The sequence below is a fragment of the Erithacus rubecula genome (assembly GCF_903797595.1).
Source record: "Erithacus rubecula genome assembly, contig: SUPER_33_unloc_1, whole genome shotgun sequence".
NCBI classification, from domain to species: Eukaryota; Metazoa; Chordata; class Aves; order Passeriformes; family Muscicapidae; genus Erithacus; species Erithacus rubecula.
In genome coordinates, this window is record NW_027636168.1 from 128,577 (window position 1) to 143,883 (window position 15,307).

Sequence of the window (15,307 nt, forward strand, 5' to 3'; positions counted from 1 at the left end):
AGTATGGAATAATATTGTCTAAAACTGATCTGGATGAACTTACAAATGAATACAAAATCCCAAACCTAGGGAGTCTTTGGTGGTAATTTGATCTCTGGAAGAAATTCTAAGATGAATCCATAGACAAAGGAAGGGACCTCAGTGGGGTGGGAACTCCAAGCTCCCACTTCAGGAGCTTTGTGCTCTGAACGCTGCGCTCATTCTCTGGCGTGGAGAGGACTCTGGGCAATTCCTGCTTGGAGAGATCTCCTCCCTGGTCTGTAGCCACCACCCCCAGCTGGCCAGGCCGGGACCCCTGGGCCCTGCAGCGAGGATCTCTGTCATTCCTACACCCATCCATGTGCCCGAGCAGCGCCAGCCCAGCCCGAGAGGCGATGTGGGGTTTGCTGCTGTGGCTGAGGATTGGGAAGAGTTTCTGCCAGATCCCCGTGCCCCTTTCCCATGGCCAGCGAGGCTTTGGGGATGTCCCTGCGGGCTCTGACATCCTCTGCTGGAACACACGGAGCCACCCGTGTCCATCTCCAGGGGCACTGCCCAGGGCATCCCCGAGCCCAACACGCACACAGAAGATCGGGGCAATGGGAAAAGGGAGGCTGAAGGAAAACCAGGAGTCAACATTGCAATGCAAGACAGATTTTATTGCAGGGGGAGAACAGGAAGGGCTCGGCAGAAGAGCAGGGCCATGGCAAAGGGCTTCCCCTGGGTGTCCTGGCCCCGGCTGAGCAGGAGCAGCAGCCCCGGGTGAGTCTCTGGCACCGGGGCACCAGGAGCCCCGTGGGGAGGCTCAGGCGGGGCAGGGACGAGGCAGAGGTGCTTCCCGAGCTGGCACGGGGCTCCCGAGGAGAGGAGCTTTTCCTGCACACAGCGTCGGGTCAGGATGTGCCGGGGTTTCTCCTGGAGCTCGCTTTGGTCGGAGGCTGCGCTGGCGCTGGGGCTTAGCAGGGCCCGCAGTTGCCATTGAGGTACCGGTGGCCACTGCTCCAGCCTCCAGTGCCACAGCTCCCGTAGCCTCCATAGCCACCATAGCCTCCATAACCCCATCCCCCATAGCCCCCACGGCCACCAAAACCTCCATAGCCCCAACCCCCGTAGCCTCCATAGCCACCAAGTCCTCCATAGCCCCCGTAGCCACCACGGCCGCCAAAGGAGCCACCGGAGCCGGCTCCCACATAGGGAGCTCCTGCCGAGCCCACGGCGCTCTGCTGCGGGAAGGAGCTGAGGATGGGCCCGGGGAAGGTGACCACCGAGGCCGGGGGCTGGATCACCACCGTGGAGTCGGGGCACTGCCGCACGCAGGGCTCGTTGCAGGTGTCAGCCAGAGGGGCCGGGGTGGCCACCCCGCAGCTGGGGACACACAGGCTGGAGCAGGACATCCTTGAGACAGGTAAAGGTTTCTGGAAAACATCCCCAAAGAGAAGGAGAGGTGTGAGAAAGGAATTGCATGGAAGGAGAAAGAGAGAGATCCCCAAAGTGGTTTTGGGGAGCTGCACTCACCTGGGTGATGAGAGGAGTCAAGTGGAGGAGTGTGGATGGAGCTGTGCAAGGAGCTCAGTTCTTTTATACAGCCCAAAAAGCCTGGGGCTTCAGGAAACGGGGTGTTGTCAAAAAGAAAAAAAAACCAAGTAATTAGGAATTTACGCTGACAAGCTTAATCAGGGAGATAATGTCGCAAGATAATTCCATGGCATCCCCTCATTGGGGACACAGGTGTGAAAACGTGCCCTGGACCAGGAGGAGGTGATGGGACGGCCAGTCATGGCCCGTCATTAATTATGTGACAAACACGGCGCTGCCGGAGCTGAGCTCGCAGCCCCAATAAACCCCGCTCTGGCCCTAATCCCTCACTTTGCTTACAGAGAACAATTCCTGGCATTTCGCAGCAGCACTTTGAGGCGCTGCCCCAGCCATCCCCCCTGTCATTAGCTCCCTTTTACGGGCTGGTAAACAGAGGCAGCGGCAGCTTGGGCAGGAGCAGGAGCCGCTCGCGGGGTGTCTCCCAAATCCCACCGACTCTTGGGTCAGCAGAAGATGCTCAGCCCAGGGTTTTGGGGTCCCCTGACACATCTGTGACTTGCCCCCCTCGAAGGTTCTGGAGGGTTTTGTGGTTTCCCTGTCCCAGTTTGGCTCTGCAAAGAGCAGAGGGGGCAGATCCCGCTCGTGGCCGAGCACCATCGCCCAGGGAAGGGGGAGAGCGGCGGGACAGAGCCCGGGCCAGCAGGGCCAGAGGGGCCAGCACGGGAGGAGCAGCGGGGCAGCAGCGGGGCCGGGTCCCCGCGGCTCCTGCAGCCCCGCGGGTGTGAGCGGGGCCCGGGCTGAGCCCTCCAGCACTGCCCAGCTGGCCCCAGCGCTGGCCCAGGGGGTGTTGGCCGAGCCCCCCAAAGCCAGGCTGGCCCTGGCTGTCACCCCAGGCCGGGCTCAGCTGGGCGCTGCTGCTCACAGGCACGGCCGGGCTGGGCTCAGGGTGGCGGGGCTGGGCACGGCCGCATCCCAAAGGATGCTCGGGATTCTTTGTAAGCACAGTGAGGGATTAGGGCCAGAGCGGGGTTTATTGGGGCTCAGCTCCAGCAGCGCCGTGACTGTTCTGTCATGTAATTAATGACGGGCCACAGCTCTGCCTCCCATGGTCCAGGACACGTTTCCACACCAATCTCCCTGATGTTGAGGTGTATAATTGTATTGCAACATTATCTTTTTGATGAAGCTTGTCAGCTGGAATTCCTAATTAGGTGTTTTTTGTGCCACCGCTCCCTTTTCCTGACGCCCCAGGCCCTTTGGAGATGTATAAAAGGCCCAAAGGTTTCACAGAGCTCTATCCGTCTTCCACTGCTTGACTCGCCTTGTCAACTTGGTAAGTCCAAACCTTCCTTCCTGTTTCCTTCTTCATCCATGTCTTTCTGAAGGAATCTTTGGCTCTTTCTCAAGGAATCTTTGGGGCTTTCTCAAGGAATCTTTGGGGTTTTCTAGATGAACCTTTCTTTCTCTTGCTCTCCTAGTGCAGAGTTAGGAGAGTTGATGTTTCACTGATGGATTAAGGGCTTTAGGAAACTTGAGGATTTTCTGTCCTTCGGATGCCAATATTTTCTTCATTCCCATGGACAAGCAAGACCTGGGCATGGCGAGGGGAGGGAGGGATCTGAGCAGGCATTTCCATGGGATGCTGCTGTGTTCAGAACGCCTGAAATGATCCACATGGGACAAGGGCTGCAGGTGGGAGAGAGGATTTGGGATGAGCCCTTGCCTGAGCCGTGGTTCTGCCCTGTCTTGCAGCTTCCCCAGCCGATCCTAAGCATGTCCTGCTCCAGCCTGTGTGTCCCGAGCTGCGGGGTGGCCACCCCGGCCCCTCTGGCTGACACCTGCAACGAGCCCTGCGTGCGGCAGTGCCCCGACTCCACGGTGGTGATCCAGCCCCCGGCCTCGGTGGTCACCTTCCCCGGGCCCATCCTCAGCTCCTTCCCGCAGCAGAGCGCCGTGGGCTCGGCAGGAGCTCCCTATGTGGGAGCCGGCTCCGGTGGCTCCTTTGGAGGCCGTGGTGGCTACGGGGGCTACGGAGGATTTGGTGGCTATGGAGGATTTGGAGGCTGGGGTTATGGAAACCGTGGTGGCTACGGGGGTTGGGGCTATGGAGGCCGTGGGGGCTATGGGGGATTTGGCTGTGGGGGCTATGGAGGCTATGGAGGCTATGGTGGCTATGGAGGCTACGGGAGCTGTGGCACTGGAGGCTGGAGCAGTGGCCACCGGTACCTCAATGGCAACTGCGGGCCCTGCTAAGCCCCAGCGCCAGCGCGGCCTCCGACCAAAGCGAGCTCCAGGAGAAACCCCAGCACATCCTGACCCGACGCTGTGTGCAGGAAAAGCTCCTCTCCTCGGGAGCCCCGTGCCAGCTCGGGAAGCACCTCTGCCTCGTCCCTGCCCCGCCTGAGCCTCCCCACGGGGCTCCTGGTGCCCCGGTGCCAGAGACTCACCCGGGGCTGCTGCTCCTGCTCAGCCGGGGCCAGGACACCCAGGGGAAGCCCTTGGCCACGGCCCTGCTCTTCTGTCGAGCCCTTCCTGTTCTCCCCCTGCAATAAAAGCTGTCTTGCATTGCAATGTTGACTCCTGGTTTTCCTTCAGCCTCCCTTTTCCCATTGCCCCGATCTCCTGTGTGCGTGTTGGGCTCGGGGATGCCCTGGGCGGTGCCACTGGAGATGGACACGGGTGGCTCCGTGTGTTCCAGCAGAGGATGTCAGAGCCCGCAGGGACATCCCCAAAGCCTCGCTGGCCATGGGAAAGGGGCACGGGGATCTGGCAGAAACTCTTCCCAATCCTCAGCCACAGCAGCAAACCCCACATCGCCTCTCGGGCTGGGCTGGCACTGCTCAGGCACATGGATGGGTGTAGGAATGACAGAGATCCTCGCTGCAGGGCCCAGGGGTCCCGGCCTGGCCAGCTGGGGGTGGTGGCTACAGGCCAGGGAGGAGATCTCTCCAAGCAGGAACTGCCCAGAGTCCTCTCCACGCCAGAGAATGAGCGCAAGATTCAGAGCACAAAGCTCCTGAAGTGGGAGCTTGGAGTTCCCACCCCACTGAGGTCCCTTCCTTTGTCTATGGATTCATCTGAAACTTCCTTCCAGAAATCAAATTACCACCCAAGACTTCCTGGATTTGGGATTTTGTATTCGTTTGTAAGTTCATCCAGATCAGTTTTAGACAACTGTGTTCATGTTATGGCAACAGTTCCATTGTATTCAATATTCGGAATATATGAAATAGTATTTTATTCTTGGCTGTGTAATTCAGTGTGAGCAGGGGCAGCCAAGGGTGAGCACACTCTGAGCCGAAGCACGGGACTGTGGGAAACTCTGCCACTGATGGGCAGAGCCGAATCACAGGAAGGGCTGGGTGACACGGGGGATCTCAGCAAGGTCTGGGTGACACCGGGGACCCCAGAAATGCCTGGGTGACACTGAAGACCCCAGGAATGCCAGGGTGACAATGAGGACACAAGGAAGGGCTGGGTGACACCGGGATCCTCAGGAAAAGCTCCTGAACATGCAGTGAGGGCGAGACGGAACAGCAGCGCTACGAGGAGCCGCGGAATGCCCGTGAGGATCTGGGGCAGGAGGGAATTCCAGGCTGCAGGAATGTGTGAGGGGCGCAGGGCAAGGAGCGGGGGCAGTGCTGGGGCTGTTCTCCCTCTGCCCTCCCGAGACAGCGCCTCCCCAGAGCCCCCGAGCTGGGCCAGGTCCCTTGGAGGTACCCCCCTCGCCCCCCAATCCCCACGGCCCTGAGGCTCCAAGCGGCCCCTGGGGAATGGTCGGAGTGAAGGGAAGGGAGCTGCCCCGGGGCGCGGGGCTCGCGTGGGGCTGCAGAGCAGGAGCCCGGGGTGGGCAGGAGCCCAGGGACAGCGGGAGGGGCTCCGTGCCGGGAGCTGCGCAGGGTCCGGCCGGGGGGACTCTGCTGCAGGGGCTGCGGTGGCCAAGGACGGGCAGGAGGAGTCCGGGCAGCTCGCAGGGCTTGTCCTGCGCCTTATCCCAGCGGGGCTGGACTGAACACCCCAGAACCACCCTGAACCCCCCTGGAACCTTCCCGCAACCCCCCCAGAACCCTGTGGGCTCGCGTACGAGCAGAGAGCAGACGAGAGCAGGTGAACATTGCAATGCAAGCCAGCTTTTATTGCCGAGCGGGGCCGGGGGGCGGCCGGCAGAGCAGCGGGGCCCGGGCCGAGCGCTCCCCTCGAGTCCCGGCCGGAGCCGAGCTGGGGCCGTGCTGGGAGCGGGCAGCGATCGCTGCGGGGCTCCGAGCGAGGCAGGAGCGGGGCAGAGCGGGGCCCCGGGCGGGCTCGGGCCGGAGCGGCCGGAGGGGAACGAGGGATTTCCTTCCTTCAGGCGGGGGCGAGCGGGGATGTGCCGGGGGCGGTGCTGGAGCTCTGCTGGGGCTGGGGTCGCACTCGGGCTGGGGTTTAGCAGGGCCCGCAGCCTCGGGAGCCGCCGCAGCTACCCCCATAACCCCCAAAACCTCCAAAGCCTCCATAGCCCCCGGAGCCCCCATAGCCCCCGGAGCCGCCGCGGCGTCCAGAGGAGCCGCCGAAGCCGCCTCCGACGTAGGGAGCTCCTGCCGAGCCCACGGAGCTCTGCTGCGGGAAGGAGCTGAGGATGGGCCCGGGGAAGGTGACCACCGAGGCCGGGGGCTGGATCACCACCGTGGAGTCGGGGCACTGCCGCACGCAGGGCTCGTTGCAGGTGTCAGCCAGAGGGGCCGGGGTGGCCACCCCGCAGCTGGGGACACACAGGCTGGAGCAGGACATCCTTGAGACAGGTAAAGGTTTCTGGAAAACATCCCCAAAGAGAAGGAAAGGTGTTAGAAAGGAATTAGATTGAAGGAGAAAGAGAGAGATCCCCAAAGTGGTTTTGGGGAGCTGCACTCACCTGGGTGATGAGAGGAGTCAAGTGGAGGAGTGTGGATGGAGCTGTGCAGGGAGCTCGGCTCTTTTATACAGCCCAGAGAGCCTGGGGCAGTGTCGAGGGGGTGGGGGCAGACCCTCCCGGTAATTACGAATCCACGCTTCATAAAGTGAAGGGACGCAGGAAAATTCTGTCACCCCCCCATTGTGGACATTGGTGTGGAAATGAACGGGCAAGAGAGAGGCATTTTTAGTGTCAGCCATGGCCCGTCATTAATTATATGACAGAACAGACACGGGGCTGCCGGAGCTGAGCTTGCAGCCCCAATAAACCCCGCTCTGGCCCTAATCCCTCACTTTGCTTACAAAGAATCCCGAGCATCCTTTGGGATGCGGCTGTGCCCTGCCCCGCCACTCTGAGCCCAGCCCGGCCGTGCCCGTGAGCAGCAGTGCCCAGCTGAGCCCGGCCTGGGGTCACAGCCAGGGCCAGCCTGGCTCTGGGGGGCTCAGCAAACACTACAGGTCACACATACGTACATGGACGTATTGTGTTTCCTGATTCTCTTTCTGCTCTCCTGCCCCCCTGTATCGTCCTCCCCTTTCTCGTTTATTCCTGATCCCATCCCTGTCCCACTCACATCCATGCCAGGATGAAGTTTCCTCATATGGGCTCCATGTCTGATCTGTACACCACCGTCGGGTCATTTGGGGACTGTACAAATCCTGCAGTGGCACAAAAATACCTTGCGAGTTCTCCATCTGTGCTCAGCCCCGTCCCGTGTGGGGTGACCCTGCCTGGGCAGGACATCGGGGCTGATGTTCCCGTGCCTCTGATGATGTCCCCGTCCCTCTGCTGATGTCTCTGTCCCTCTCCTAATGACCCAGGGCTAATATCCCTCTGCTGATGTCCCTGATCCGGAGCTGATGTCTCTGATCCTCTCCCGACGTCCCTTTCCTGATGTCCCTGTTTCTCTGTTGGTGACACAGGGTTGATAACCCGCGGCTGATGTCCCTGTCGCTGTTCTGATGACCCAGGGCTGATGTCCCTACCCCTCTCCTGATGATCCTGACCCTCTCCTGATGTCCCCCTGCTGTCCCTTCCACCCCGACCCTCTCTGTGACTGCGCTGCCGTGACCTCCCCTGCCACGTTTGGCGTTTGGGATGTGCCGGCAGTGGGTGGGATGGCTTCTTCCTCCCGGCGTCCCTATTTAGCAGCCCGTAAAAAAGGGATTAATGACAGATGTGCTGGCTGTGCCCAGCATTTCAAAGCGCTCCTGAGTGATGCCCAAAACTCTCGTGCATAAGCAAAGCGGGGGATTAGGGACACATCGGGATTTATTGGGGCTCTGAGTACAACAAATCATCTTTAACACAGTGATTGGTCACGGGCTCTCCCTCGCAGGGCCTGGTGGCTCTCGAGGGCATCTTTACTCACCCCCTAGCCCAAGTGAGGATGGATTTAATTGCCCCACGTTCCAGTTTGTGTCATGAGGTTTGTCCGCTTGATTCCATGGTCAGCTGGGGCTCCTGTCCCACCCCTGGCCCATGCCCCGGGCACTCTGGGATGTATAAAAGGGCCTGGAACTCCACAGGGCTCCATCCGCCTCCCTCCACTTCACTCTTCTCCTTGATCGTTGTGGTGAGTCCGAGTCTTCCCTCCATCCTCTCTTCCTCCCCCGTGCCTTTCCCTGGGAATCTCCGGGTTTCCGGAAGAATCTTTGCTCCAGCAGCTCTCACAGTGTGGATTTAGGATGGTTTGGGCTATCCCCGTGTGCTCCAGTCCTCTGCGAGCCTGGTGATGGGGATGGGGGAGATTGTCTTCATTCCCACGGGCCGGATAGAACCGGGGACGGAGAGGAGAGCGAGGGATTGCAGGAGCCATTCCAGCAGCGCCAAGGGTTTTGCTGGGAAGGCCTGAGATGACCCAGAGCGTGTCCTGGGCAGGGGGCTCGAGGTGGGAGAGAGGAGCAGGGATTTGGGATGAGCCCAAGGCTGTGCCTTGTCTTACAGCTTCCCCTGCCGAGCCGAAGGATGTCCTGCTGTGTCCCCAGCTGCGGGGTGGCCACCCCGGCCCCTCTGGCTGACACCTGCAACGAGCCCTGCGTGCGGCAGTGCCCCGACTCCACGGTGGTGATCCAGCCGCCGGCCTCGGTGGTCACCTTCCCCGGGCCCATCCTCAGCTCCTTCCCGCAGCAGAGCTCCGTGGGCTCGGCAGGAGCTCCCTACGTCGGAGGCGGCTTCGGCGGCTCCTCTGGACGCCGCGGCGGCTCCGGGGGCTTTGGGGGCTCGGGGGGCTATGGAGGCTTTGGAGGTTTTGGGGGTTATGGGGGTAGCTGCGGCGGCTCCCGAGGCTGCGGGCCCTGCTAAGCCCCAAACCCCGCTGCAGCTCAGCGCTGCCCCTGCCCGCGGCTCCAGCCCAGCCCGGGCCGTGCTGCGCCGCCCGGGGCGGGATGCAGCTGCAGGATGGAGCTGCAGCCGCTGCTCAGCGCTGGCCCCGCGGCCCCCGGAGCCGCGGGCTCGCTGGCCCCTGCCAGGGTGACCCTACGGAGCCTCGCCCGCCGCCTCCGGGCTCCCCAGCGCTGCCCCCAAAGCTGCTCCCTGTGTTCCAGCCCGGCCCGTGCTGCGCTGGGCTCAGGCTCTGCCCTGCTCTGCCCAGCTCCGAGCCCCCAGCCCGCCCTGGCGCGGGGGATTCTCTGCGCTGCCGCCCTGCCCTGGGCCGTGCTGCTGCCTCCGGGTTTTTGTGTTCCCAGCGCGTTCTTGCTGCGCTGCTTTGCCTCTCGCTGCCCGTTTGTCACCCGCAATAAAGAATCTGCATTGCATCAACGATTTATGTTCTTCTGGATTTCTTCTTCCTGCCAAAAATGAGTCTGTGCTTGGGAAATGGTTTGAAATATTTGATCATGGAATCACGGGATGGTTTGGGTTGGAAGAGACCTTAAAAATCCACTTATTCTACCCCTTGGCGTGGGCAGGGACATCTTCCACTGTTGCAGGATGTTCCAAGCCATGTCCAGGCTGACCTTGGACACTTCGAGGGGTGGGACAGCCCCAGCTTCTCTGGGAAATCCATCCCAGGGTCTCTCCACCCTCACAGGGATTGATTCATCCCCAAAATCCCATCTAAACCCCTCTCTGTCAGCCTGAATCCATTCCCCACTGCCCTGTGCCTCCATTCCTTGGGAATTGTCTCTCCCCGTGTTCCTGAGAGCCGCTGCAGCTCCTCTCAGGCCACAGCGAGGTCACCCCAAAAGTTCTGGAGGCTGAAAAATCCCAGCTGTCCCAGCCTTTCCTGACAGCCTTTCCTCCATCCCTGGGATCCCATCCTGGAGCCTCCTCTGCGCTCTCTCCAGCAGCTCCAGCTCCTCCTTGGAGCTGGGTGAGGGTCTCACCTGAGCAGGCAGAATTCCTCCTCCCCTGCTGCCCACGCTGGGGGCTCAGCCCGAGACACTCTAAATCATTCTCCAGGTGCTCCTGGCCAGCCTGGATCCATCCTGGGGGTCTCCCCAATCCCGGTGCCACTCTTTGATCACCTTAACCTTCCTGAGATGGGAATTTTTTCGCTACAGCCCCTCGTGGCTGCTCTGAATTTCTGCCAGAAAAGGTTTTTAGCTGCGAGCCAGGATCGCTTCAGGCAGGTGCAATCCGTGCGTGGATTCCTCCTCCCACACATTCACGTGTGGCTTTGGGTTCTGGAAAAAGGGAGGGAAATCGCTCAGCCTTGAGCTGGATTTGGAAAACCAAGGGCTGAGCCTCACCTGAGCCCCTGCAGCACCGCCAGGGGCTGGGGTTCAGGCGGGTTCTGGGGAGAGCCAAATGTTCAGCACACGTTTAATGCATTAAAAATACATTCCTGGGGTTTTTGTGGTATTTGAATTCCAAGTAGAAACACGGAATATCTGTAAATTAGGATAAATAGTGGTGTAGGTTCAATAAGAGAAATAAATAGAATAACAAGGAAGTTATTATCACAGAATGAAGGAATTTACTATTATGGAATTATAAAATATCCTGAGGTGGAAGGCAACCACAGGAATAATCTAAATCCAATTCCTCGTCCTGCAGAGACATCCTAGAATCCCAAAATATCCCTGAGGGAGTTTTGGCAGCCCCGGGGCCGTGTCCAGTTCCTGGCTAGCCTGGGCAGTGCCCAGCACCTTCTGGGGCAAGAATTTCTCTGTTATCCCAGCCAAAAATCCCCATCCCCCCACCTTTTTATATATATATATTTTTTTTTTAATTTAATAAATGAAAACAGAAAACGCATTTTGGTACAGAAAATTTATTTGGAAAGAGAAGCTTTCCTACAATCCTGGAACAAAACTGTACAGGATACAAAGAGCATCGTTACGGGGGTTCAGCGAGGCTCTGGCAGATCACAGCACCCGAGTGATGCCGTCTGTAAAAACGGAGAATTTCCCTTTTCCCGTGCAAATCCGAGCATTTCAAGTCACCTCTCCAAGCTCAGTGCCAGTAAAAAAACATCCGGGAAAAGCCAAAGCACGGCGGAAAGCCATGACTGCGCTGGAAAGCTGCGGGAAAACCGCTCTAAACTAAAGGAAAAAAGAAAAAAAATAGGAATTGCAACGCGAGCCTGGCTCTGGCGGGGCTGAGGAGCCGGAGCAGCCCCGGGGCCGCTGCCGCAGCTGCAGCCCGAATTTCAACAGCTGGAATTCCATTTCAGCAGCTGGAATTCCATTTCAGCAGCTGGAATTTCATCTGGAATTCCCCCCCCCACCCGCGGGGCTCAGTAGTTCCAGCGCTTCCCGGAGCGGTAGGAATTGCAGGGATGAGTCCATTGCGAGGAGTAGGTGTAGGAATATTTGGGGGCGCAGCGCGGCTCGGGTCGGGCCAGCGCCGGCGCTGCCACTTTGTCCTCCAGCCTGGCCGTGACCTCCGCGGACACCGGGACCGGGGGCTCGCCCAGGGCCACCTCCGAGGGCTCCGAGGCTCCCACCACGGTTTGCTGCGGGTACGTGGTGAGGATGGGCCCCGGGAAGGTGACGACCACGGGAGGGGGGTAAATGATGACCCTGGAGTCGCCGCAGGCCACCACGCAGGGCTCGTTGGTGCTGCTGGCCAGCGGCTGAGGACACTTGGGCTCGCAGGGGGTGGCACAGGCCAGCTGGGTGGAAGCCATCGCCTGGGGACAGCCTGCAAGGAATTCCCGGAGTTAAAAAAAAAAACCAACAACAAATAAAGCTCCAAACCCGGAGAAAAACTCCTTCCCGCTCTTGGTTATTGGTATTTGGCTCTAAGGTAGAGATGATTGGGAAAGAGACAGAAATTGAACTTTTGGTTATTGATATTTGGTTCTAAGGTGGAGATAATTGGGATAGAGACAGAAATTGAGCTCTTGGTTAATGAGATTTGGCTCTAAGGTAGAGATAATTTGGATAGAGACAGAAATTGAGCTCTTGGTTAATGCGATTCGGCTCTAAAGTAGAGATGATTGGGATAGAGACAGAAATTGAGCTCTTGGTTATTGATATTAGGCTCTAAATGATCGGAAGAGTTAATTTGGATAGAGACAGAAATGGAATTCTTGGTTATTGATATTTGGCTCTAAGTGTTTGTTAGGGAGCCTGTAATTCATTGGTGGAGTTAAACAAACAAACAAACAAACAAACAAACAAATAAAGCTCCAAACCCAGAACCAACAACTCTTCCCAGCTCTTGGTTATTGATATGTGACTCTAAACGATCGCCAGAGGTAATTGGAATAGAGACAGAACTTAAAGTCTTTATTATTGATATTTGGCTCCAAGAGATAAGCAGAGATAATTGGAATAGAGACAAAAATCCAACTTTTGTTATTGATATTTGGCTCAAAATGATCGCCAGAGGTAATTGGGATAGAGACAGAAATCGAGCTCTTGGTTATTGATGTTTGGCTCTAAGAGATTGTTAAAGACAATTGATTTAAAGACAGGAGTCAAGCGTGTGTTTATTGACATTCTAAGAGAAAATTCGGGTAAGATCAAGAGTCAATCTCCTGTTTTTTGACATTTGGCTCTTAGAAATTGCGAGTGAAGCCCTTCTTTACTGACATTTGGCTTTAAGTTAAGTTAGAGATAATTGATACAAAGACATATAATTGATATAAAGATATGAATTGATAAAAGGATATATAATTGATATGAAGACACAAGTTGAGCACTTTTTATTGGCATTTCTTTCTTGTCAGCGATAACTCGGAAAAAGACCAGAGTTGAGCACTTGGCTGTTGACATTCTGAGAAATAATTTGGGTAAGGATAAGAGTTCATCTCTTATTTGTTGAGATTTGGCTCTAAATCCTCATTAGAGATAATTTTGATAAAGACAAGAATTGATTTTTTGATTACTGACATTTCATTTTAGGAACTTTCTAGAGATAATTTACATAAGGACAAGAATTAATCTCTCTGATTATTGAAACCTGGCTTCGGGGGATCCCAATTTGGATGCGGTTTTATCTCTCACCTTTCACTTTCCCGCCCCGATTTGTTCTGAATTCCTGCTGGGAATTAAAATTTCTCCCTTTTCTCCTCCTCTTTCCTTCCGCGCCGCCTCCCAGCCCCAGCCCTGCCTTAAACTCTCCCGGCCCTTTGGAAGAATTCCCGAGGACGCGCTGGAACTCGTTCCCACCGCGCCTCTGTTCCTCCCACACGGGAAAAAACAAAACAAAACAAAACAAAACAAAAAAATCCTGATTTTCCACCTATTTCAGTGTGGAATAATCTTCTTAGCACTCTGCTTAATTTTTGTATTATTTTCCTTAAAGATTCCTGTTTTCAGGAAAATATTCTGCTCAAACACAGGAAAAAAAAGCCCAAAAGGCTGAGAATAGTTGGGAGTGTTAAGTGCTGGTTTAATAAGTGAAACATATAATTAAAATATTTATATAATATAATATATATTAAAATATTTCTATAGTGATATAGCTAACCAAATAAGAAAATTACATTTTCACCTGGAGGAAATTTATTCAATAATGTTTATTTCTTCAGGTTAAATCATCACATAAAAGCGTGGTGTAGCATCAGGATGATTTTATAAGCTTGTAAATCAATTTTATCCTTCTGATAATTAAAAAAAACCCAAAAAAACTGCAGGGCATTTTCCTTCAAATTCCCTCAAGTTAGAACGCAGCATTGACCTTCAGGAATGCTGAATTTAATCTCTGTAAAAGCGCTTTAGGATTTTAGATCAGTTTGAAGGGTTAGAAATGAAAGTTATTGGCGCAGTTACATTAATAGTCCATAATCATCGCTTGGTGCAGCTCGATGTGGCTCCAATTAAATTAAGAACGGGCTGATGCGAACACGTCTGGAGCTGCACCGAGCTCTCTTCCAAGCAGGAATTTCCACAATTTTTCCGTGAATTCTCCCCGCCCGATCTTGCCACCCACACCAAACCTCTCCCCGATCGCACCGCACAGTCAAACACGAGTTTAAATCCATTCCCCAAACTTACCCAAATATTTTTTTCAGAATTAAGAGACCGATTCCCTCATTGTCCCATGAATTCCAGACCTCTGGAAAAAACCCTACTTTGATTTCTGTACCTTTTCCCCAGCACGGAAAGAGCCCCTAAATCCCTCAGAGCCAGAATATTTCTGCAGAATAATTCAGCCCAGATTTGGAGGAGGAATCCGCGCAAAGGCAGAAGGAAATTTTTCGAGCCGCGGAAAATCAAAACTTACTCAGAGAGGTGGAGAGAAGAGGAGTCGGGAGAGGCAGTGAGAAAATCCGGGCGAGGATGGGGAGGTTTTTATATCCTGCCCTGGATGCCCGGGGGCGGCTGAGCCACCCTTTGTGCAAAAATCTTTAATGACTCGGGAGCGGAGCCCGGTGCAGGAATCGCTCCTGGAGCCGCAGGAATTGTTTTGCTCGCTGTTTATGATTATCTAAAACCGCGTTGGGCAATAACCTCCCCCCCAGAAAATGCAGATGGGAACCCGCCAGGTCTTTTCATCTCGGAATTTCCTGCTTTTCCCCTCCTGGTTTCATTAAGAGGTGAAAAGGCAGCGTGAGTTAATGAGGTTTTTTTTAAGCTTATCTTGGCTAAAAAACTGGAGTGCGCAGGGAGTCTTGGAGTGCCAAGATGATTTTCCTTATGGAAGCAAAACTTAGCGCTGGGAATTCTGTTCGTGCCTCGTTTAAAGGCTGGAAAATCAGGGATTCTTTCCCATAATATTGCTGAGATTTACAGATGCGCTCCTAATCCAGGGGAAAGATCTGGCGCAAATCTAAAGAGCAAAGCTCGGGGTTATCTTCGGAATAAAAAAGAAGCCGTTCATGAATTATGCCAATTGTGGAGTTTAAAACGAGGAGTTTGATGAAACACTTTCCATAATTTATTCTTTGTGAGGTCACGGCGGATCCTCTAGGATGTCATTACCGTGATTACCATGGGATGATTTCCCTGGATGACAAACTCGGGGAGGTTTTGAGATCCTCTTTGAAATCTCATTGTTTCTGATGTCTCCGGAATATTCCCGATAAGCTCCAAAGCCCTGCGGGTTCTCTGGAGGTGCTTCATAAAATCCGAATAATTCCTGGGGTGTCACAAATCCCGGGATGCTTTTACCTCGTCTCAGTGCGGGTATTTCCATGCGCCAAAATCCCCACCCGAGGGAAGGGGGAGTGGAAAGGGAAAAAAGAAGGAAAAGGGAAAAGAGGGGAAAAAAGGGGCGCAGAGCACCGGGATTTTGGGAAGATCCTCCCAAAACCTCCCAGTTTGTTCGTCGGGAATTGTGGGGCCAGGGATGGATTCGGAACGAAAGGGGCGAGGTTTGGTGGGAATTTGGGAAGGAATTGTTCCCTGTGATGGTGGGGGGGGGGCGGGGGGGGAACGACACCCTGGCACAGCTTTCCCAGGGGAATGTCTGGGAAAATCCATCCTCAAAACTTCCACAAATGTCTTTCTTCCAGAATTAAGAGACGGA

At 55.5% G+C, this 15,307-nt stretch overlaps 2 protein-coding genes and 3 pseudogenes across 5 annotated transcripts in view; 2 read left to right on the top strand and 3 right to left on the bottom strand.

The window, feature by feature from the left end:
• Positions 1–935: 935 nt before the first annotated feature.
• On the bottom strand, positions 936–1,373 carry LOC306813916 (claw keratin pseudogene; annotated as a pseudogene). Its single transcript has one exon. The product of its transcript is annotated as a claw keratin pseudogene (transcript).
• A 1,915-nt stretch (positions 1,374–3,288) lies between these two features.
• On the top strand, positions 3,289–3,768 carry LOC306813915 (uncharacterized protein; the record flags this gene model as incomplete). The annotated part of the gene is made up of 1 exon (XM_079329597.1): positions 3,289–3,768. One exon carries the CDS (start codon positions 3,289–3,291, stop codon positions 3,766–3,768), a length of 480 nt encoding a protein of 159 aa, XP_079185723.1.
• A 2,169-nt stretch (positions 3,769–5,937) lies between these two features.
• Positions 5,938–6,282, bottom strand: LOC306814001 (claw keratin-like; the record flags this gene model as incomplete). Its single annotated transcript, XM_079329697.1, has 1 exon — positions 5,938–6,282. One exon carries the CDS (start codon positions 6,280–6,282, stop codon positions 5,938–5,940), a length of 345 nt encoding a protein of 114 aa, XP_079185823.1.
• A 2,128-nt stretch (positions 6,283–8,410) lies between these two features.
• Positions 8,411–15,307, top strand: part of LOC306814003 (claw keratin pseudogene) — a 47,240-nt pseudogene continuing 40,343 nt past the window's right edge. Inside the window, exon 1 of the transcript in view lies at positions 8,411–8,708. The product of the transcript in view is annotated as a claw keratin pseudogene (transcript). The remainder of the gene's footprint in view (positions 8,709–15,307) is intronic.
• LOC306813919 (feather keratin 4 pseudogene) lies at positions 10,643–14,211 on the bottom strand (annotated as a pseudogene). Its single transcript, XR_013777931.1, has 2 exons — positions 14,063–14,211; positions 10,643–11,530 (listed from the first exon to the last, which is right to left on the bottom strand). The product of XR_013777931.1 is annotated as a feather keratin 4 pseudogene (transcript).